At 39.4% G+C, this 22951-nt stretch overlaps 1 protein-coding gene across 1 annotated transcript; it reads right to left on the bottom strand.

The window, feature by feature from the left end:
- Positions 1 to 14249: 14249 nt before the first annotated feature.
- On the bottom strand, positions 14250 to 14773 carry LOC141613136 (uncharacterized). Its single transcript, XM_074431872.1, has 2 exons — positions 14535 to 14773; positions 14250 to 14424 (listed from the first exon to the last, which is right to left on the bottom strand). The coding sequence occupies exons 1-2, from the start codon at positions 14771 to 14773 to the stop codon at positions 14250 to 14252; spliced, it is 414 nt and encodes a 137-aa protein (XP_074287973.1).
- Positions 14774 to 22951: the final 8178 nt, after the last annotated feature.

Below are 22951 nucleotides of genomic sequence, written 5' to 3'. Positions count from 1 at the left end.
AGTTTGGTGAAACCCTAATTTAGGAATTGGGGGTTTTGGTGTGTAGTTTGTGATGTGTAGTCTTTATGTGTTGTATGATAGGAGGAGAATTCGTAGAGGAGCCGTTTTGATACAGCTGTAGATACCGTCTGCGTGTTGTGCTTTCCAGGTAGGATTTCCTACTCAGTATTAGTCCCATAATGGGATATTGGTGATGTGCTATAGTTAGTTGTTTGATATGATGATTGTGATTGTGATTGTGATTGTGATTGTGATTGTGATTGGTTGTCTATGGCTCTCGAGATGCGTTCTCGGCTGAGTGGGGTCACTTGCGGGAGTGACTTCACGCCCTAGTTTCGCCCTTCGTGGAACCCGCCACGAAAGGGGATGTGCACATTAATGGACAGGGTTATCGCTCGTACGATGAGCGGGGCTTAGGTGGGAACGGCTGCGGTCCCCCATCGGGCAGGGTCTGGTCCAAAGTGGACGGTCAAGATTGAGATGATGGGAGTTGGTGTGTGTGTGTGTGTGTGTGATTCAATTTGTCTTCTTGTCCATCATGAACAACTTGCCATCGGTCTTCCGCCCACCTCCCCGGACAAGATCGGGCCGATGCGGTCGGCTTAGCACCCGACCCTTGATTGTTGTTGTTGTTGTTCATCGGTGTCTTCTGATAAGAATTGCCGCCGTTGCGGTTGCCTCCACTCTGGTAGCTCTGACCTCCCCGGTTTGGCCATGATCCAGCTGGTCTGTTGCTCGCAAAGCTCTGTGCAGGTCTCTGAACAGATCCCGGTGCACTCGTGCACTCATGTCTCTTGTGGCCTACGCCACCACAACCAAAGCAGTCACTCCCGGCCTATTGCTCACACTCCCACGACCTCTCCCAAAGGAAGTTCCAAAGACTAAACCCGGACCCGGAAGAAAATCCCTTAGATTGATTGTGGTTGCCTTTCTTGAAATTAGATTGGCCACCACCCTCGCTCTCGGACTTCCTCTTCTCTCCACCCGACCTCTCCTGAGCCATCTCCACTAGTCTCTCGGCTCTCCATTACCCCCTCTCATACGCTTCCTTTACATCGTAAGGACTCCCACGGGTAACTTATCCATAATTTTCGTGGTTAGCCCTCTCTCAAACCTCAAAGCCAGATTCTCCTCACTCAAACCCATATCCTCAAAGATATCTAGATTTCTCATTGAACCGCCTGTAGTACTCGCCACAGACATCTCAAGAGTCATCTTAAACTTGTCGAACTCCTCTCTCAACTTACTCCTCACATGTTCTGGCACGAACTCCTTCCTCACAGCCCTACGAAACTCCTCCCAAGGTATAGCAGGTAACCCTTGGTTGGTATATATCTCCTTAGCACTCACTTTCACTGAATCCCACCACTTGCCAGCTGCCTCCCTCAGATAGAATGCAGCCTGATCCACTCTCATCTCATCAGGACAGCGAACTAAATCTAGTATGTTCTCCATCTCCCTCAGCCAACTATCAAGAAGGTTAGGCTCCTCAACCCCCTTGTACTCCTTCGGGTTAAACCTCGCAATATAGAGGCTGACTTTAGCATGGTCAACCTCCTTCTCCTTACTCTTATCCTTGTCCTCATTCACTCTCTTCAGGGTCTCAGTAAGAGCATCCTGGTGCTCTAACATCTTAACGATGTCATCCGTGGTCATAAGCTCTGCTCTCGCGTACAAAGCATTTCTCTTGGGCGGCATCTTGAAACTATACATATATAAGAAAAGGGGTAGATATGAACATACGTACTAAACTTCAAAACACGAAAACACGCTGCCCAGAACCTACTCGATCGAATATCCAAACCCACTCGATCGAGTAACGGGCTACTCGATCGAGTGCCCCCATGTACTCGATCGAGTACCCAAACTCTAGAACCAAACAGACCTTCTAATCTCTTACACACTCGATCGAGTATCTAGGCTACTCGATCGAGTGACCCCCTACTCGATCGAGTACCCCTAGTTACTCGATCGAGTGCCCCAAAACTCGATTCTGGACTCAAAATCGCCAAAAACCCACCCGATCGAGTCAGTCTCACTCGATCGAGTACCACTAATACGTAAGAGCTACCCGCATGTTACGTCATATACTAACATGCTCACCTTATAAAATCACATGATATCATAATAAATATGCTACGCATCTACTCTACTATCAACAAGATCAATTCATCATGCCATTAAAGCCACATTGTAAACATCCAACATGTTATTCCAACATCAAGTCTACACATATATTACTTTTCTTTCACACTCTCAACTTCTCCTTCAACATCCAATAATCACACACTTCATCACATTGTTAACAAGTTAACCAAGCACACATATACTCGACAAACACTTTCCCCCGTGACCGGTTCAAAGTTGTAGGGCGACCCCCGCGACTTTAGGACGTCTCCCAAGCCTTTGCACTAGCTCCTACAACCTTTACCCCGGGTTCATTTTAATTGACTCCCTATGTTCATTAAGTTCATTGGTTACAGGTTTCAGGATCGTCGCTCTGATACCATTTGTAACACCCCCATACTCCAAGTGCCTTACCAGGACCACTCAGGTATGAAGACATCACCATCTCGGTCGCCCGAGGTATGATAATCAAATAGACAAAACAGAAACAACATTTATTATAAGTAGTTTAATGAATAAATACAATCCTCGAAACCAAACTGAAAGTACAATACATTATTCCAAACTATCTGTTCTCAACTGAAATGTAAATAAATGCTAAACTACAGCGGAAGACTCTATCGTCATGTCGTGGTCATCCCGGCCTATCCCAAGACTCATCTCTATACTGTTAAATATCCGCTCACCATCCCCGAATGGATCACCGCAGTTTACAAAACAACACCGGGGTCAGTACTAATCACACAATCAATATAGATAACAATAACAAGATACACGACAAACGAATCGAATCACACACACACACACACACACACACACCAACTCCCATCATCTCAATCGACCGTCCACTGGACCGCCCGCGATGGGGGACGCGCCTGTTCCCACCTAAGCCCCGCTCATTGTACGAGCGATAACCCTGTCCATTAATGTGCACATCCCCTTTCGTGGCGGGTTCCACGAAGGGCGAAACTAGGGCATGAAGTCACTCCCGCAAGTGACCCCACTCAGCCGAGAACGCATCTCGAGAGCCATAGACAACCAATCACAATCACAATCACAATCACAATCATCATATCAAACAACTAACTACAGCACATCACCAATATCCCATTATGGGACTAATACTGAGTAGGAAATCCTACCTGGAAAGCACAACACGCAGACGGTATCTACAGCTGTATCAAAACGGCTCCTCTACGAATTCTCCTCCTATCATACAGCACATAAAGACTACACATCACAAACTACACACCAAAACCCCCAATTCCTAAATTAGGGTTTCACCAAACTTAATCAAAACATTATAAAAACTATGTTAAAAGCTTACCCTCGACGCAAGGAATCCAGCGACACGAAAAACAGCAAGAACCGACCGTCTGAACTCCGGGAATTGTTAAGGATGCGATTAGGAAGATGACTGACTGCTTTCTCTCTTAAACAGGTTTTAGGTTTTGGTAAAAGTGTTTTAAAACAATGGCGATTATGTTTAAATACCCTAATCGCATAATTAACAAAACCCGCGAAAAACTCCCCGTAAACCGGACACTCGATCGAGTACCAAAGGTACTCGATCGAGTACCCCCTTACTCGATCGAGTACCCCAGCTACTCGATCGAGTACCCAACAGGTCAGAAACTATTTTATTTCGCAACTTGCCCATACTCGACAGAGTAAGGGCTACTCGATAGAGTACCCCAAGACATATAAATACGGAGTATTACAGACAATTTAACACACTTTATATATTTTTGGAAAGACCAAAAATAAGGAAATTTTTATTCATTATTTCGGTCATTATTGGCCGAAAATTAGGAGAATAATATATTTCCAATTGAATTGGTAATTCGGTCTATATAAAAAGAAAGGTAGAGAATTATTTCTAACCTAATGCTTTTTCTTGACCTTGCCTCCTCTTTCTCATCACAAGAACACAAAGACAATAAAATTTTACAGAAAATTTTAGATTGATTTCTAGCATAATCAAAGGGCATATCTCAGATCGTCTTGGGTGCAACTAATAGGTGAATATCAATTTTGATATTGTTCTTAGGCCATATTTGCTATGACCAAAGGTAATTTATGAATCCTTTACTTTTGTTTATGTATTTTATTTTATGACCATTGATCATCTGCATTAAATCGTTATAATCCTTCTAGTTTAAGGGAAGTATACAGACTTATTTCCCACAAGTGGTATCAGAGCACTAGGCTACGATTTTAATCTTGATGATTTTCATAAAAATTGTATGTAAACTTTAACCTGTTTTTCGAAAAATTAGGGTTTCGAATTTTATGATTCAGAATTTTTTTTGTGTGTGCCGTTTTTTTCTTTCTAGTTTGATGATATTTTTTCCATTCTATTTTTCATACTATAGTTTATAATCAGTTAAAATTATCATATGAAGAATTGGTTGTTTTAATTTAATGCAGATTAAGTTAAAATTGAATGGAATCATCATGTTTATGATAAAAAGATTGTTTTTGCTATATAGTTTTTGGCATATAAATTGATCATGTTCATTATTTCATATGCTAATCATGTTCTAATAGCAAAGGTAAACAATTTAGTCATCAATCTAGTTTTAGGGCATTTTGCCGCAAAAGGAAAGAAAAAAAGGAGAGGCCGTTTTTAGGGTTTACCGAAAAAAAAAAAAAAATTTGTTAATTTTTTGTTTTTGGTAAACCGAGAAAAAGAAAAGAAAAAAAATTAGGAAAGTTTTTTTTATTGCCTTTTGCCGAAAAAGATGGAGAAAAATTTTTATGGAAAGTTTTTTCCTTGTTTTTTTTTTCCTATTTACCAAATTAAAATAGGAAAGGGGTTGTTTTTTTTATTTCAGCCGTGACAATTAAAAAAAAAAAAATTGTTTTTTTTTTGGCCGAGACATACTTAAAGCATTGGATTTTGTTTTTTTATTTTGGCCAATTAGTTATTGTGAATCGGTTCACAATTTTATGATACCGAGTTATTTCAAAGCAGTTTAAAATTTTGACGGATAGAATTCATATTACAAGTTTAATATGGATTATGTATGAATTAAGGTGATTAAATTGCGGAATTGTCACTTAATTTAATTTAAATAGGTGGTTTAGATAAACTAATCAACATAATTAATTTATTGTATTATGTATGTTTAATTTATTTTAGTTGATGCTTTTAATTATGTTGAATGAATCGAATGAATGAATTTTATTTACGTATTTAATTTTGCAATCGATTGTAATTTGTAATACTTAGTGTGACCTTAGTCAATTATGTTTTCGTAATGAAGGAAACATAATTTTTATGTAATTATGAGATCTCAAATCTCCTTTATTTTAGTTTTGGGTTTTGAAATTAGAATGTAATTAATAGGTCAATTATGTAATTTTAATTATTGTAATTTCAAAGAAGACTAAAGATGAAGATTCAAGCTCACTCCCGCTACATGGATCAAGATGGAACATCAAGACAAGCTTCTCGGGTCCAAGGATGGATTTCAAACTTGTATTTATTGTTCATTTTGATAGGATAGGCCACACTAGGACTTTTACTGTTTTTTTTTAAGTTTTTCATTTTATTGCTTTTCTTTCACATGCTAGTAATTGCATCATATTCCGCCTAAAACCAAACCACCTACTACTTAAATGCATGAAAATTGACTCATATAGTTGTTTGTTAGTTTTCATGGACATGCAGATGTCACAGTCTATAAGCCATCACTTTAGTTTAAATCATTCTCGCATGCTAGATTATAGTTCACTTAAAATGAATTAAAAATAGTGATGAGATCTTCCTCTAAAAACGGAAATTGAGATTAGTCTTTATAAGGGCAAACATCTATGAGTCCCTTCTTCGTCGGTAGGCCTAATATGACCCCTTCTACGTTGGTTAAGTAGTTGTGTTGACTTAGTTTACCTCAACATCATAGTCCGAAGAGTTTCTCGTGATTATGATGGACTAAAGATAGAATTTACAGAAATTTATCGACCAGGAATTCTAACGGTAGAATTAGCTAACAAGTTAGCTTATCAATTTACAGGGAATTGAGTCTTGGGGTCATTTATATAATTCTTGAGGGAGGTCAATTGTATAAATGTTTTTGAGTCTTCACGTTATGACATTAGTTCATTAGACTTAAAATAAAAACGATGCATGCTTATTATTTTATTCTTCTTTCGCAGTGTAGAACACGCTAATATCAATAATACTGTTACAACAAATGGCTAGAAATAATGCAATCCCAATGCCTAGTGCCACACTAGATCGTTCATCCTAGCTAAAAGTATTTATGGACCAAATGAATCAGTCCACGCGACTGAAGAATGATGGGTCCAACTTTGCGGACCGGGAGGCGGCACTACGGAATCTTTGCCATTCTTTGACCGTAAGCTCGGTATTTAACTGAGCCAATAGCGGTCAACCCAGGCCCAAATGCAGGAGCCAACGAGTCACTCGCTTATAGTGATTTCGTTATGGAAGCGGGTGCGATAAAGAACGTACTCATCTTTGCAATGGAAACCAATTTGCAGAGACGCTTCATTGCCCAAGGTGCAAACAAGATTTTCACCACGCTCACTAATGAGTTCTCAAAGGCACCGAGAATCATCACATATGAGCATACCTGTCGCTTCTTTGATGTGAAACTCCAGAAGGGCCAACCGGTTAGCCCACACATTCTTCACATGATTGAGAATGTCGAGAAACTGGAGTCACTGAATTGTAGAATTAGTGAGAGCATTGTCATTGACCGAATGCTTCATTCTCTTCACGATGGTTTTGCCCTTTTCAGGGCGAACTACTACATGAATGACTTGAAAAAGAGTCCTCATGAGCTACACTCCCTTCTCGTACAGACCGAGAAGGATATGAAATTGAGTGGGAGCATGAAGCAGGATGTTCTCACGATTCACAACAAGAGTAAAGGTAAGGGCAAGGCTCATGGCGACCTAAGCGTAGGTAAGCCAAAGTTTAAGAAGCCAGGAAACGGTAAGAGTGCGCTGGTGAGACTAGTGGCTCACAGGGCAAGACAAAGAGCAAGGGCGGTGACATAGAGTGCCACCATTGTCACAAGATGGACATTGGAGGAGGAACTGTCCCGTCTACCGTGAGGACATCAAGGCGGCCGCGTCGTTCTGTTGGTATGTCATCTTATATTCATATGATTGAGATTAACCATGCAAGTTTTGGAACTTGGGTACTAGATCTTGGTTGTGGTTCTCATCTCGTGTAATCATTTACAGGGCCTAAAGAACATCATACCTCTCGAAAAAGGTGATGTGGACCTGCGAGTCGGGAATGGAGCACGAGTAGTCGCCTCGAAGGGAACATATGTAATCCAACTCCTAGTGGTTTTGAGTTATCTTTAAATAACTGTTACTATGTACCCAGTTTATCTAAGAACATTATTTTTGTTTCCGTACTTGCTAAAAACGGTTTTACATTTTCAATAAAGGATAATAGTTGTACTTTCTCTTTCAATGAAATGATTTATGGCAAAAGCGAGTTTCCATGAATGGAATTTATATCTTAGATCAAACCACGGAAGTATTACACATGAATAATAAGAAATTAAAGGTTGGTGACAAAGATCAAACCTATCTATGGCATTGTCGAATGGGACACATAAATGAGAAACGCGTAAAGAAACTCGTCGATAATGGGACTATTCCCTCATTCGGATTTTCTGCATATGGCACGTGTGAATCATGTCTCATTGGCAAGATGACTCGAATTTCCTTCAAAGGTATTGGAATGCGCGCTAGTGACCTATTAGGACTCATACATACGGACGTATGTGGACCTATGTCAATTACCGCTAGAGATGGCTATAGATATTTTATCACTTTCACGGACGATTTGAGTAGATACGGATATGTCTACTTAATGAAGCATAAAAGTGAGTCCTTTGAGAAATTCAAGGAATACCAGAATAGGGTACAGAACCAACTGGGTAGAAAGATTAAAGCACTCCGTTCAGATCGGGGTGGCGAATATCTTTCAAATGAGTTTGATCAACACCTGAAAGACTGTGGAATCGCTCTACAGTTAACTCCACTTGGAACACCTCAATTAAATGGTGTGTCCGAACGGAGAAATCGAACCTTACTTGATATGGTTCGATCCATGATGAGTCACACCGTAGTGCCTGATTCATTATGGGGTTATGCTCTTTTGTCAGCTGCTCTTATACTTAACCGAAGTCCGTCTAAAGCTGTCGACAAGACTCCATATGAAATGTGTAAGGTAACGGTACCTAAGTTGTCCTTTATTCGGGTTTGGGGCTGCGAGGCTTATGTCAAGTGGAGACACGAGGATAAGCTCGGCCCGCGATCGGTCAAGACATACTTTATAGGTTATCCAAAAGGAACATTTGGTCATTACTTCTATTCGCCTACCGAACATCGAGTATTTATTGCGGCTAGTGCGACATTCTTAGAGAAAGAATTTCTCGAGAACAAGTCGAGTAATAGAACCTTCGAGCTGTCGGCGATTCCAGAACCAACAACCGAGGAACAGATGGAGGAAGCTGTACCTCCAATTGATGATACGGTTAATATTCCTGAGAAACCTAGGAGATCGGGTAGAGACTCTCATCCTCCGGACAGATACATTGGTATGGTCGAGGAGAATGATGTTTTACTTCTAGAAAGTAATGAACCCGCAACCTATAAAGGTGCTATGGCCATTCGACTCAAAGCTATGGCTCGAAGCCATGCAATCCGAGATGGACTCCATGTATGAGAATAACGTATGGGATCTAGTTGATTTACCTAATAAGGTAAAACCTCTACAGTGCAAATGGCTTTACAAAATAAAGCGTTCTGTAGACGCGCAACCAGATATCTATAAGGCACGATTTGTGGCAAAAGGTTTCACTCAAGTGCAAGGATTGCATTATGATGAGATTTTTGCACCTGTAGTCATGCTACGTTCCATTCGGATAATCTTAGCGATTGCCGCATTTCATGATTATGAGATTTGGCAAATGGATGTAAAAACCGCCTTCTTAAACGGTTATTTGGAGGAAGAGTTGTACATGGTGCAACCCGAAGGTTTCATAGATCCTAAACATCCTAAGAAAGTATGCAAGCTTAAGCGTTCCATTTATGGACTTAAGCAAGCTTCTCGGAGTTGGAATCATCGTTTCGACCAAGTGATAAAAGAGTATGGTTTCACTCGATCGGTCGAAGAACCATGCTTATATATCAAGTCGAGTGGGAGCAAGATTGTATTCTTGATATTGTATGTCGATGACATACTCTTGATTGGGAATGACATTCCTCTCCTTTCTTCGGTTAAAGAATGGTTGAAGAACCATTTCCAGATGAAAGATCTGGGTGAGGCACAACGTATTTTAGGAATCCGTATCTACCGAAATAGATCACGACGGACGTTATCACTTAGTCAGGAGTCTTATTTAGATAAGGTTCTTGAGAGGTTCAGCATGACCAACTCCAAGAAGGGGAACCTTCCTATGACGGCGGGATGCGATTGAGCAAGTCTCGATCACCCACGACGCCTTTGAAGGTATTGAGCGCATGAGTCGTGTTCCTTATGCTTCGGCAATAGGATCGATCATGTATGCCATGATATGCACACGTTCGCGCGTGGCATATGCATTAAGTATAACGAGTCGGTACCAAAAGACTCCGGGTGAAACACACCTTTGGATAGCGAGTCAAAAATATCCTCAAGTACCTACGGAGGACTAAGGATTGGGTATTGACTTATGGAGGCGATACTAAGCTATGCGCAACCGATTCTGTGAGATGCTAGCTTCCAAACGGATCGAGATGATTCAAAATCTCGGTCCGGGTTCGTCTTCACTCTTAATGGTCTGCGGTCACTGGAAGAGTTCCAAACAGAGTGTTGTAGCAGATTCTACTCCTGAATCCGAGTACTATGCCGCTTCGGAGGCAGCAAAGGAAGCGATATGGATGCGTCGATTCTTACAAGGGCTTTCGGTAGTTCCTAGTTCGAATGACCCGATCACCATCTATTGTGACAATAGAGGTGCCATCTTCCAGGCTAAGGAGCCAAAGTCTAGCAACAAATCTAGACATGTACTTCGGAAGGCTCACCTGATCCGTGATTACGTGGAGCAAGAAGAGATAGTGATTGACAAGATTGCGACGGATGATAACATCGCGGATTCTCTCACCAAACCGTTGAATTATGATAAGCATGTAGGGCATGTTAATTCCATGGGAATTAAACATGTTCCTGAGTTGTAGTACTTGATTATGGATTTGATACATTATCTTTTTTATATATTATTTATAACTTCATCGTTTTATATATATAATATTTTGTTTTTCATGTGGATTGTACTGACAACATTGAACGCCACAAAGTGAACTGAATTACATTATATTTGTTTTGGTCCGTAATCGCCAATGTGAGCTGATAACTCCGGCTATTATATTGTGCAGTCGATTGATGGTGGGTTCAACGAGCCATAAGTTAAACGGTTGACTAATCGATCACAGATACGAGATTATGACGATACCTCGTAGGACAACTTTTTGTGACAACGTAATGGAGTCCTAAATGTTTTATAACATTCGGTGCCAGGTCGTGGATAGGACATCCATTGTGTACCTAGAGTCGATTCTTTTGACTATCAACTGTCTCTTGAGATTAAGGCAGTCTTTGGGTGACTTTGGTTTCTTTCTCACGGTCTACCGTAACTGGGGCTAAGTAGATTTTTTTCTGGGTCATTTCATACTGTGCTTACGTCTGCAGGATTCGAGTTGAGGAAAATATTCATCCCTTATCAGGTATTGTTATTTCTCAGGGCCACTCGAGGAGTTGTAACTGAAATGCATGGCCATGCTCGAATGTTGATTCGTTTATCAGTTAAGTTACTCTCTAGTCGGGAAAACCACTCTTGATACTGATTGCTTGTAAAATACGACCTTTGTGAATTCGTATTTGCAAATTGTTTTACATTGAGTGGGAGAAATTTTAAAGGATATGAGAATCGGTTATCGCACATACACTTGTGAGGACAAGTGGGAGTTTGTTGGAGCTTGTGTCCTCCACAAATTAGTGAGATAACATTTGTAAATCTCTTACAAGTTCACAAGGGTATACTTCGTATATTTAATCAGTTGATTAACGTTTACTTAATAACGGTTGGCTTGCTAGAGAGTTTGACGTTATTGTCATACAGATGGCGGTGATTAACTGGTCCCTAAAGGTCATACCTATAGGACGTGTTTGAGAAATGTGGTTATAGAAATATAATTACATTGATGCCCAAAATGACTAAAAAGTTAGTCAATGTGTTGATGAGATAATTATTTAATGAAAATTAAATAATATTAAGTTGAGACGAATTAACTGTCAATTCGTAAATTAAATATAATAAGTTATATTTAAATTTAATATATATAAGGTTAGTTTGGACGAATTAATCTGTTAATTCGTAGTTAAATATAATCAGTTGTATTTAATATCAACAAGTTGAATGTGTCATAGTAGTAATAGTGAGGGTACACATACCAAGAGGTCATGGGTTCGATCCTCACTAGATGACAATTTAACATACTTTATATATTTTTGGAAAGACCAAAAATAAGGAAATTTTTATTCATTATTTCGGTCATTATTGGCCGAAAATTAGGAGGATAATATATTTCCTAATTGAATTGGTAATTCGGTCTATATAAAAAGAAAGGTAGAGAATTATTTTTAACCTAATGTGTTTTCTTGACCTTGCCTCCTCTTTCTCATCACAAGAACACAAAGACAATAAAATTTTACAGAAAATTTTAGATTGATTTCTAGCATAATCAAAGGGCATATCTCAGATCGTCTTGGGTGCAACTAATAGGCGAATATCAATTTTGATATTGTTCTTAGGCCATATTTGCTAGGATCAAAGGTTATTTCTGAATCCTTTACTTTTGTTTATGTATTTTATTTTATGACCATTGATCATCTGCATTAAATCGTTATAATCCTTCTAGTTTAAGGCAAGTATACAGACTTATTTCCCACAGCAATATTATGTCGTACTAAAATACATATATGACACTAGTTAGAAAGACCTATCCTATCAGGATATGTCAATTTGCCTCCTGACTAGATTACTAGTATTCTACAATTACGAGGCAGAGGGTTAGGTTAGGTTACCTTAAAGGTTATCCGGGTCTTGAATGTAATCAAAGATGCTTAGGTCAACAAGCTCCTCCTCTTCCTCCTCTAATTTTTGATTCCATGATGACAACAAAATAACAAACAAGTTAGTAATAAATTATCTACTTAATTAATCTAGTAATTATAATCAAGGAAGAGTTAGGAAAAGAAAAGGGAATGAAAAGTATACAAGTTTTAACTTGGGGTTTGTGGAAGATGGAAGATGTGAGTATAAAAATATCGTAAGGAGTTTTGAGCAAGTTAAGCAAGGTGTGAAATAAGTGAACTTAGGTGCTTTAAATAGGATGTAAATCTACTCACTCCATGTGTTTAAGTTCACAGATCATTTTCATGCAACTGGAAATCATCACAAAAGACAATGGTCATGTTTTGTGTAAGAGTGAAAGGTCAAGTCCATGCACAAGAATGAAGAAAAAAACAAAAGCTGATAGAAGATTAGACTCTTCATAAGAATGGATGTATTGGGGTAAGAGAAAGAGTCACAAGCTACTGCCCTTCTTAAATAGAGGAGGTAAAAACAAATCTTTGTTTGTTTGCAAGGTCATCATGAAATTAATTATAAACACCATGATTTTATGAATACTCTTTGCACAAACCGAGCAGGATAAAGATTTTAAAGTTGTTAATGGCAAATAAAAATATTACCATTGTGTCGGGTTTGGAAAAATAATAAATTTAGGCTTTTGTTTCGCCTCAATCGGAGTCCGGATGAGCAATTAAGGGCATACGAAGATGGATTAAAGTTACGCGCGAATGAAAAGTCGCAACTTATAATGATTGTTTCGAAGGCTAAAAAGGTATTGAATGAAATTTTAAGTTTCTCTTCTAAAATTATAATATCGGGATTAATTATGTAAATATGCGATTAAAAACACGGGATGTTATAGTACATCCCCCTTAAAAGAATTTCGTCCTCGAAATTAACAATAACTAAAGATGTGCAAACTATCTAATCATGAAGTTCGGGGTATCTTTCGCGCATGGACTCTTCGGTCTCCCAAGTAGCATGGTCGAGGTTTTGGCTTAGCCATCGAACTTTGACTAAAGGTACCGACTTCCTCCTGAGTGTCTTGGTCTCTCGGGCTAGAATCTCCACCGGTCTTTCAGAGTATAGAAAGTTGGGTTCGATAGCGACTACATTAGTTGTGCACCTTTGATAGGTTTGTTGGTAGTGCTAATCGATAGGCTACCTTGCCAATTCTCTCCATCGTACGGTCCGATGTACTTTGGGTCGAGCTTCCCTTTTAGGTCAAATCGTCTTACTCCTTTCATTGGTGATACCTTTAGGAAAACATGATCTCCTACGGCAAACTCGATCGGTCTTCGGTGTTCATTGGCGTGCTTTTTGTCGATCTTGCTTGTAGTCTTTCTCGGATGATCTTAATCTGCTCAATCTGGTCTTGGATAGTCTGAGGTCCTAATGTCATATGATCACTGGCATCATCCCAGCATACTGGACTTCGACACTTCCTCCCGTAGAGTGCTTCGTAGGTGCGCAACCTAAACTCGCATGGTGACTGTTGTTGTAGGAGAACTCTATCAAGGGTAGTTATTTCTCCCAACTATCGTTAAATTCTAGGACACATGCTCTCACCATATCTTCAGTGTCTGGAATGTCCTCTCCATTTGTCCGTCCGTTTGAGGATGGAACACGGTTACCAAGTTGAGTTTACTCCCCATGCATTCCTGTAGTCTTCCCCAGAAGTGTGAAACAAATCAAGGGTCTCTGTCAGATACGATGTCCTTTGGTACTCCATGTAGTCGAATGATCTCCTTCAAGTAAGATTTTGCTAGTTCCTCCATGCTCCAAGTGTCTCGTATTTGGAATGAAATGTTCCACCTTAGTCAATCTATTGACAACTACCCAAATCGCATCCTTGTTGATTTGGGTTCGCGGTAGTCCCATCACAAAATCCATGGAGATGGAATCCCACTTCCTTATTGGAATATCCAAGGGTTGCAGTAGGCCTCTAGGTCTTTAGTGTTCGAACTTCACCTTATGGCAAACGAGGCACTTGGCTACATATTCTGCTACATCCCTCTTAATCCCGTGCCACCAATATTGTAGCTTCAAATCCTTGTACATCTTATCAGATCCTGGGTGAATGGATATCTTGAACTGTGTGCTTCTCATAATATCTTCTTGCGAATGGCTTCATAATGAGGCACACACTAGCTTCCTTTAAATCTCAAGCTCCCATCGGGATAAATTTCGAATCCTTCGAATTTTCCATGTGGTATACCCTATCTAATCTTCACTAACTCTGGATCTTCCCATTGCAGAACTCTAAGTTCATGATACAAATCGGGTTCAGCAGTCATGGCATTTAAGGTTAACTTTCCTTTATTCAAAACCTCAACTTCCAACTTCTCTAAGTCTCGTACTAGCCCGTGAGCGATCTTCCTACTCAGAGCGTCGACGACGACATTTACCTTCCCCTCATGGTATTGCAACTCAATGTCGTAGTCTTTGATGAGTTCTAACCACCTCCTCTGTCTCATGTTTAACTCCTTTTGGGTGAAAATGTACTTGAGGCTCTTATGGTCCGTGTAGAAGTTACATCTAACTCCATATAAATAATGCCTCTAAATTTTCAAAGCAAAAACTATAGCTGCTAGCTCCAGGTCATGAGTTGGATAATTTTTCTCATGCACCTTCAACTGTCGAGACGCATAAGCAGTCACTTTTCCTTTCTGCATTATCACACATCCTAGACCATTCAAGGATGCATCGTTGTAGACGTCGTACTCTTCTTCGTCGGTTGGTAAAGTTAAGATTGTGGCTGAGGTGAGTCGGGCTTTTAGCTCCTGGAATGCCTTCTCACACTCCTTGGTCCAAATGTACTTAGACTCCTTCTGCAAAAGTTTGGTCATAGGTCTCGCGGTCTTTGAAAAGTCTTGGACAAATCTTCGGTAATAACCTGCTAAACCTAAGAAACTTCGGACTTCAGAGACATTCTTTGGGGATTGCCATTCTTCCACGGCCTTGATCTTGGCAGGGTCTACTTTAACTCCCTGATCTGTTATGATATGTCCCAGAAATACCACTTCCTTCAACCAAAACTCACACTTGGATAGTTTTGCATACCATTTTTGTTGTCGCAGCTTGTCGAGAACTGCGCGAAGATGAACCTCGTGTTCGAACATAGTTTTAGAGTATATTAAGATGTCATCGATAAAGACAACGACACACTTATCTAGGTACTCTCTAAACGTGCGATTCATCTGATCCATGAACACTGCTGGTGCGTTGGTCAATCCAAAAGGTATTACGTTAAACTCGTAGTGACCATATCTTTTTCTGAATGCTATTTTCGGAATATCCTCCTTCCTTACAGGTATTTGATGATAACCAGATCTAAGATCGATCTTGAAGAATACTCCCGCTCCTTTCAGTTGGTCGAAAAGATCATCGATACGTGGTAAAGGGTATTGGTTCTTAATGGTGACCTTGTTCAAGTCGCGATAGTCGATACACATCCTCATACTCCCATCTTTCTTCTTCACAAAAAGCACTAGTGCTCCCCATGGTGATGCACTTGGTCGGATAAAACCCTTCTCGATGAGTTCCTCTAGTTAGATCTTCAATTCAACTCTTGCAACTCTTTTGGGGCCATACGATATGGTGACTTTGAAATCGGGGCGGTGCCTGGCACTAGGTTGATTGAGAACTCTACATCGCGCTCTGGTGGTATTCCGGGTAATTTCTCGGGAAATACCTTAGGAAATTCCCGGACTACGGGTATGTTATTGATCCTGAGCTTTTCCCCTCCTATGGAATTTATGTTGCACAAGAAGGTACGTTCTCCTTTACGCGTCTGGCTTACTAGCTTCATAGCGTTGATGACCTTAACTCGGGTGTTCGGTATGTAACCTCTATAAGTTACTCTTGCTCCGAGCTGGCTCCTTAGTGAAATCTTCTGGTCTCAACACTCAAACTTGGCGTGTTACTTTGCTAGCCAATCCATTCCCAAAATGATGTCGAAACTAGGGCTGAGCAAAAATTTCCGAAACGGATTTTTAATACGGATACGATACGGTATACGGTTCTCATTATACGGTTTTCCGTATATACGCTTTTTTTTTTCGGATACCCGATACGGTTTTTTAGAAACCGTTTCGTATCCGGGTCAGCAAAATTCGAAAAGCGTATACCCGGTTTGACCCGGTTTTAAGTTTTATACAAAAAAAAAAAAAAAAAAAAAAAAAAAAAAAAAAAAAACGCATAACTAAACTAAGTAACCCATGTAACCCTACCTAATTCATATCGCCTCCCTCAGCCTCACTCCTTCATTCATTCAACAGACAACAATCAACATTCAACATAATCAACACAACAAGGTTTATGCGTATACCTAATTCATATCGCCTCCTTCACTCCTTCCTTCATTCAAAACCCCAAATCAGACGATCAAACATCCGATTTAACCATTTTCCCCCAATTTTAAACCCTAATCTAAAACCCAGATCCCTAATTAAATCATATTATTTCCCCAAATTCAGATCTGCCTCTCAAATCGTCACTTTATCAAGGTTTGTTGTCTTTTATTGCTTAATTTTATTGCTTAATTATTGTAGTTGTTTGATTTTGTGTCTTGGAGCATCATGTCATCATGATCGATGAGGAAACGGAGTCTTGGAGAATTGAAGTCTTACTACTTGGCCAAACCATTGCTTCGTTTTGTTTCGTGTATTAGACACTTGGATGATTGTATTGAATATTTGGTAGACGATGTTTTGTAAGACTTGTAATATTTGAACTTTGAACTTCTAATTTGGGTGCATTCTGGAAAAATTATGCATTCTGGATCTTTGAACTTTGAATTGTCTTGTTAATGGTAATGAATAGCACCAGGAAAATACTTGTGCTGTTCTAGAAAAATGATGCAGACTATTTGCATTTTGCAGTAGTGTACTCAATTTATCGTCTCAGTTTGTGTTCCTTTTTTTTGGCGTTTAATGAAAATTCAGGAAACCGTATTCGGGTACCCGGATTTCGTATCACGGTTTAATCGGGTACCCGAAAACCGTATACCCGAAAAAACCGTAGCGTATCCGGAAGCAAAAATTTGGTGTTCAAAAAACCGTATACCCGATACGGTTTTGAAAACCGTATCGGGTACCCGGTTTTGCTCACCCCTAGTCGAAACTAGGTAAGTCAAGGCTAATGAGGTTAGCCAGAAAGCTCGATCCAAGGACGATAACAAGAACGCCTCGTTACCTCGCTTTGCAATTTAAGGTCTGACCGTTAGGAATCGCAATGTATGCATGGATTGCTTCGGGATTTGGAAGTTTAGCCTTAGCTACGAAGGTTGGTGATACGTGTGATAGAGATGCTCCTGTGTCGAACAATATGTAAGCCATACAAGAATTAACCAGAAATTTACCAGTGATTGTATCAACTTGTTCCTCTTCTCCACCATCGATCATGATCATGTAAGCCCTTCCCTGAATCAGTGGGGTTCCCGTATTCTTGGGACAGACGTAAGACTTGCGACCTTCCTCTTTACAGAAAAAGAAGATGATGGGTTTCCCATTGCACTGTTTGTCAGGGTGCGGAGCCTGTTTGCATAGGTAACATCTCGAAGTCGAGCCGTGGGTGTCGTCATTACTGATATTGTCGCCCTTGGGGAACATCTTGTTCGACAAGTTGGCCTGAAATTTCCTGGAAAAAGGTTTTGACTTTTGGTGAAAAGGTTTTTGATGACGAGGTTTTTGGTAAAAGGGTTTCTGATAGTGAAGTTTTTGGTAAAGGGGTTTCTTAACGAAACTGTTATGGGACACTGTAGGAGTAAAGGTTTTCTTCTTCTTCTTGTCCGCATTCTGGATGGCAGCAAAAATGGCCATGGCTTTTTCGTAGGCAGCTTGGAAAGTTGGGAAGTCATCTCCCACCATCAACTGGTTCAATCTGGGCTCCATTTGACGCACATACTGATTGATGCGCGTCTCCTCATCTGGTACCAGTCTCTTGGCGAATTTGGATAGTTCATCAAACTTGCGGGTGTACTCAGCAAGAGTCATAGCTCCCATCTCTAGGTTGTGGAACTCTTGTTCCTTCTGATGCTTCATGGCTGGAGGATAGTATTTCTTCTCGAGGCTGGCTCTGAACTCGTCCCATCGGTATCCAGGGGTTGACTTAAAAGCTTCTTGAGCGGTTGTCCACCAATTGTTCGCTGCTCCTTTGAGGTAGTAGGATACTATTTCAATCTTTTCCTCTTCGGGAGTGTAGCTTAGCCTCAGCAATTTCTCCATTTCCGCTAGCCAATTTGCAAGATCATTGGGATTGTCGGAGCCATGGTAAGACGGAGGTCGATGCTTCGAGAAATTATCGAAAGCGGAGGGGTGGTGTTGGTTCTGGTTCTGGTTCTAGTTGTTGAGTAGGTGCGTGATTGTTACTTGTGATGCAGCTAGTTGAGAAGCCATCTGAGTCATAACCTCCTCATATCATTGTCTCCGTAAGTCCTCTTGGGGATTTTCGTTTCCATTCCCGTTGCTTCTTGTTACTGTCATCTGCTCGAGGTGTGGTATCATCAGCACAAGTAAATGAAAATACATGCACAAACTACAAGTGTGACAAAAGTAGAACTAAACAAGAAGAACAAGAACGAATTCATTGTTAACTTCCTTATTACAAGCTAACACTAAGTAGCTTCATTAGGTGGAGGTTACAATGAAATCTATAACCAACATAAAAGAACGCAGTTAATCCTACGATAGACTGAGCTAAGGTTTAAGTTTCCTAGTCTCTATCTAGTACAGAAATCTTGCTCCTTTCTCGATTGCTCTGGCACATGCGTTGAGTGCTAACTTGAACGCATACCAGTCATAGTAATGGTCCTTTAGGCCTCCTCTGGCTAAGATGCGGTTCCACCATAATTCTGCCTTCCCTCTCAGCTTGGTGGTGGCGAACTCTACCTTCCAGCTAGGTGGTACATTAAATTCCTTAAATCTCCACTCAAACTCTAATAAAGTTTGGGTAGTCTGGCCTCTCGAAGAATAAAATTGGGCCATTGCCACAGATGTTTGCTCGGGCATTGTCCTTTTTCTTTGTAGCAGCTTCTAGCTTGGGGTTTCTCTCCCGGCGGGTGAAGTGAAAATTATTGGCCTCATTTTTCCAGTCAGCAGTCCAATTTTGGTGTGCTGATTTAATCATTCTTATCTTGTTAGGGTGATCCCTAAGCCACTTCTTGAATCTCTTCTTCCTTTCCACTTCTGCAACTTCTTCCTTGGTCATTTCCATGGGTCTCTTACTTGATCTCACCATCTAGATGAAATTCAAGTCAGGTTCTAATACGGCGGTATTCCTAGGTTGAGGTCCATTCTAAGTTGCTAGGGATAGCGGGTATACATACTAAGTTAGATAGTTAATGAGACAATTCTAGCAAGTAATCAACACATAGCATGCAGAAAGTACCACAAACATTGATCCCTATGACGGTTAGGATTTTTCAGGTAATTCTACCCTCCAAAACATATACCCTTGTTAGTATTCATCGTAAAGGTTAGCTATTGGTTCTCTCATTTTAGTGATCTAAGAGTTCTAGTTATTACATTTTATTTGACCCTAAAGTCACGAGTCCCGGATGCTTCCTCGATAGGTTAAATAATAATGTATCGCACAATTACTATTCACGGTCTCAAGGTCGCTCTGATACCAACTGTAACAACCCAGTTTCTCTAATGACTTAATTAACGTAAGCAGAAAGAAAGATAAGTCATAAAAACCAGTAAAATTTAAAACCGTAAACTAGTAACGAGTTGCTTCATAAACCTGGATGTTTAGAACATAAAACAAGGTTTAATATCCAAATTACAAATTAAAGCAACGCCCGACTTTAATAAAAGTTTGCTACATAAACTCATGAAAGATCAACATAAGATGTTTTATTCTCTCGACAGTCCCCTTCTAAGTCCAAGTCTTCAAGATCCATGATACCTGAAACATCATTAAAATAAAACTGCCCCACTTAATGGGAGTAACCTAACCGTCCTCTATCAACGGCCTCTATCATGGAGAATATTAGTAATGCAATTAGACGGTCAAACATACAACTCCAGTCACATTACAACATCGACGTGTACACATGTGATATGTACATGAAGTAACACATTAGTTAATATTGGCATATGACATAATAAACATGTGAATATAACGACATTGTTCAACAACATATTATATCAATCAGCATCTGGTAAATCTAAGTAGACGTTATGCGGATAAAAACTTGTAGTCATTTCCTTTTTAAAATATTTATTTCCTTCACAAAAAGCACGGGACGTGACTACAAATGTCACACGCATACTCACGGCTTGCATCTCACCTTGAGTACGAGTGAGAGCATCAATCCCGTCGATCATATCGATACTAGGAGGTTTACATCTCACCTCTAGTGCTTAATAGGACCGGACGACTAAATTGACTTGGTTTAGCAACCGAAATCGTGGGGAAGAACATACGGCTAATGAATGGGCTCAGAGGTCCCATTTAAGTGATATTTCCCATACACTTCGAGGCACAAAGACAATCGTAATTGTCAAGGTCTGCACACGATCCCAACCGTGAAATAATAATTGCCAATATATCTGAAAGGTAGTAAAGCTGATCAAGCTCCTGTCAATATATGCGCATATACCCACTCCACAACTTCTTGGAACACGCAGCTCCTCAGTGGAAGCTGGTCGACTATTATCCTAACGACGATCCCTCCACACGCAGCTTCAAGATGTGCTATCCGTACTTGTATAGCATATGCTCTCTAACATGGTCGTCTCAAGAAAAGTGGAGTCCCGGTGCAAGAAAAAAAATGAGGTCAAATTCCAGAACTTGTGTCGCAACCGCCTGTGATATAAAAACCGATATAATAAAGTTCTCCGATCTCCGACTCTTTGTTCTTCCTTAAATAGCCGCAAATGCATTAAATTTTAGAACAATATTGAAAATTTATAAAGAAAATAAATAATAAGTCAATAATATGAAAGAAAAATAACGACAAGATTCACAAGAAATCAACATTATCACCCAAGAACAGAACAAGTAACCAATTTAATTATATACATATACATATATACTATGGAGTCTTTATCAGGTAAATCCAAATTAAAACCTTTTTATATCACACGATAGTTCAAATTCAAAACAAAAATGGATGTGTTGTGTAATGTTAATAATCCTGAATACATAAAATATAGAGTATAAAATTCATTAAAATTAAGAAGAAAAAGAAATATTACCTATCTGATCTCTTTGAAAATTAAGTGTGAAACTGCGATTTTAAAGGCAATCGAAACTCAAATGGAAAGATTTGTTAAAAATTGATTTGGGCTAAGTTTATGGGAAATTAAAGAACAAATCTTATGGGAAGGAGATTAATTATTTAGGGAAGGAGGTTGAGGATTGGAATAGTCAGCCATGATTGAGTATGTAGCTTCATTATTTCATTGTTTTTTTTTAAACAATCACATGGGTAATGCGAGGATTTGGGCCCCAAAATTTTGAGGCCCGGTGCCGATGCACATAGAGCACCATGGCTTAGACGGGCCTGCTCTCTAAGCATTCTTCTGACACGTCAATCCCTAAAACTTACCAAGTTAGCGCCCAACATATAGCACGAAAGACTCACAGATGTCTCATAGAGACGATGATACATCGATTTGCGACCATCCCAACATATCGACAATACAACGACACTTGGCTTAGAGGTCTCATTCAAGGGGCATACCCAAGATAATCGGAATTAGCATACCGATTCAGAGGTCCCATTTAAGTGGCATATTCGGCAGCTAGGATAACATGGCGGTAGGATGATACCGGACTTACAGACTCTCGCAGGCCCTAGTCCAAGTTGTGGGAAACACTTTTACTCCATGAGAATTTCATGAGTATTAATCTTAACCGAGTAGTGTTCATATTTGAGATTTGGAACGTCTTATTCAGGTAATATATTAGGAAGGTATTCATTATTTCTAATTCGTTATTCAAGGATTAAAATGCTAGATACATTATTTCCAAGTATAAATTTACTTTGACTTAGTAACTCTTGACTAATTAATTAGTCAATGGTTAACCAAGGTCGCCATAGTCAACTCCCAGCTTAACTAATATTTTAATTAGTCAAGGCATGACTAGAGACAAGTCCTGAAGTTTGTATTTAGTATTCAAATAAGGTCCTTATATTATCATATTGATTTACTCAAAATTTAAAGGTGAAGACGAGTATTTCAAAATAAAACCTTCAAAGGCATTTGAGTCCAAAATTTAATAATTTCAACAAAATCGTTAAGAATCACGTTTGCACTTATTAAGATCTTTAAAGGTTGTTTTTAAAACGGTTTTTAGAATAAAATTTACTTAAACTCTTAAAACAGTTATTAAAATAACTAAGCAAGGTAGTTTTAGTTCAAAAATGAATAATTTAATATAATTATTTTTAATAAAGTATTTGTATATTCTCCTTGCTATATTACACTTGAATAAAATTTTATTTTTATAAAGTAACTTCACCAAATAGTTTAAAGATATTAAATTCGGATTAGACTATAAAGTGACCTTTTTGTTCATTTTCGAAAAGGGGTCTAAACTAAGTATTTTCTAAAACAATTTTACCAAGTGATTCCTCATAATATAAGTGAACTCCTGTAATTTGTTTATGATTTTTAAAAGGGTACATAATTTACTGAATT

Source organism: Silene latifolia, chromosome 11 (assembly GCF_048544455.1).
Source record: "Silene latifolia isolate original U9 population chromosome 11, ASM4854445v1, whole genome shotgun sequence".
Taxonomy (NCBI): Eukaryota; Viridiplantae; Streptophyta; class Magnoliopsida; order Caryophyllales; family Caryophyllaceae; genus Silene; species Silene latifolia.
The sequence above is the reverse complement of the archived record's forward strand: the minus strand, read 5'-3'. Positions and strand labels throughout refer to the sequence as shown.

What these genes read in the sequence shown, in the direction of transcription:
- LOC141613136 (XM_074431872.1), bottom strand. Translation starts at nt 14,773, where the DNA reads ATGAGACAGAGGAGGTGGTTAGAACTCATCAAAGACTACGACATTGAG. An exon ending in CTGCAATGGGAAGATCCAGA is followed by an intron (nt 14,425 to 14,534) that starts GTTAGTGAAGAT and finishes CTCATTATGAAG; the next exon opens with CCATTCGCAAGAAGATATTA.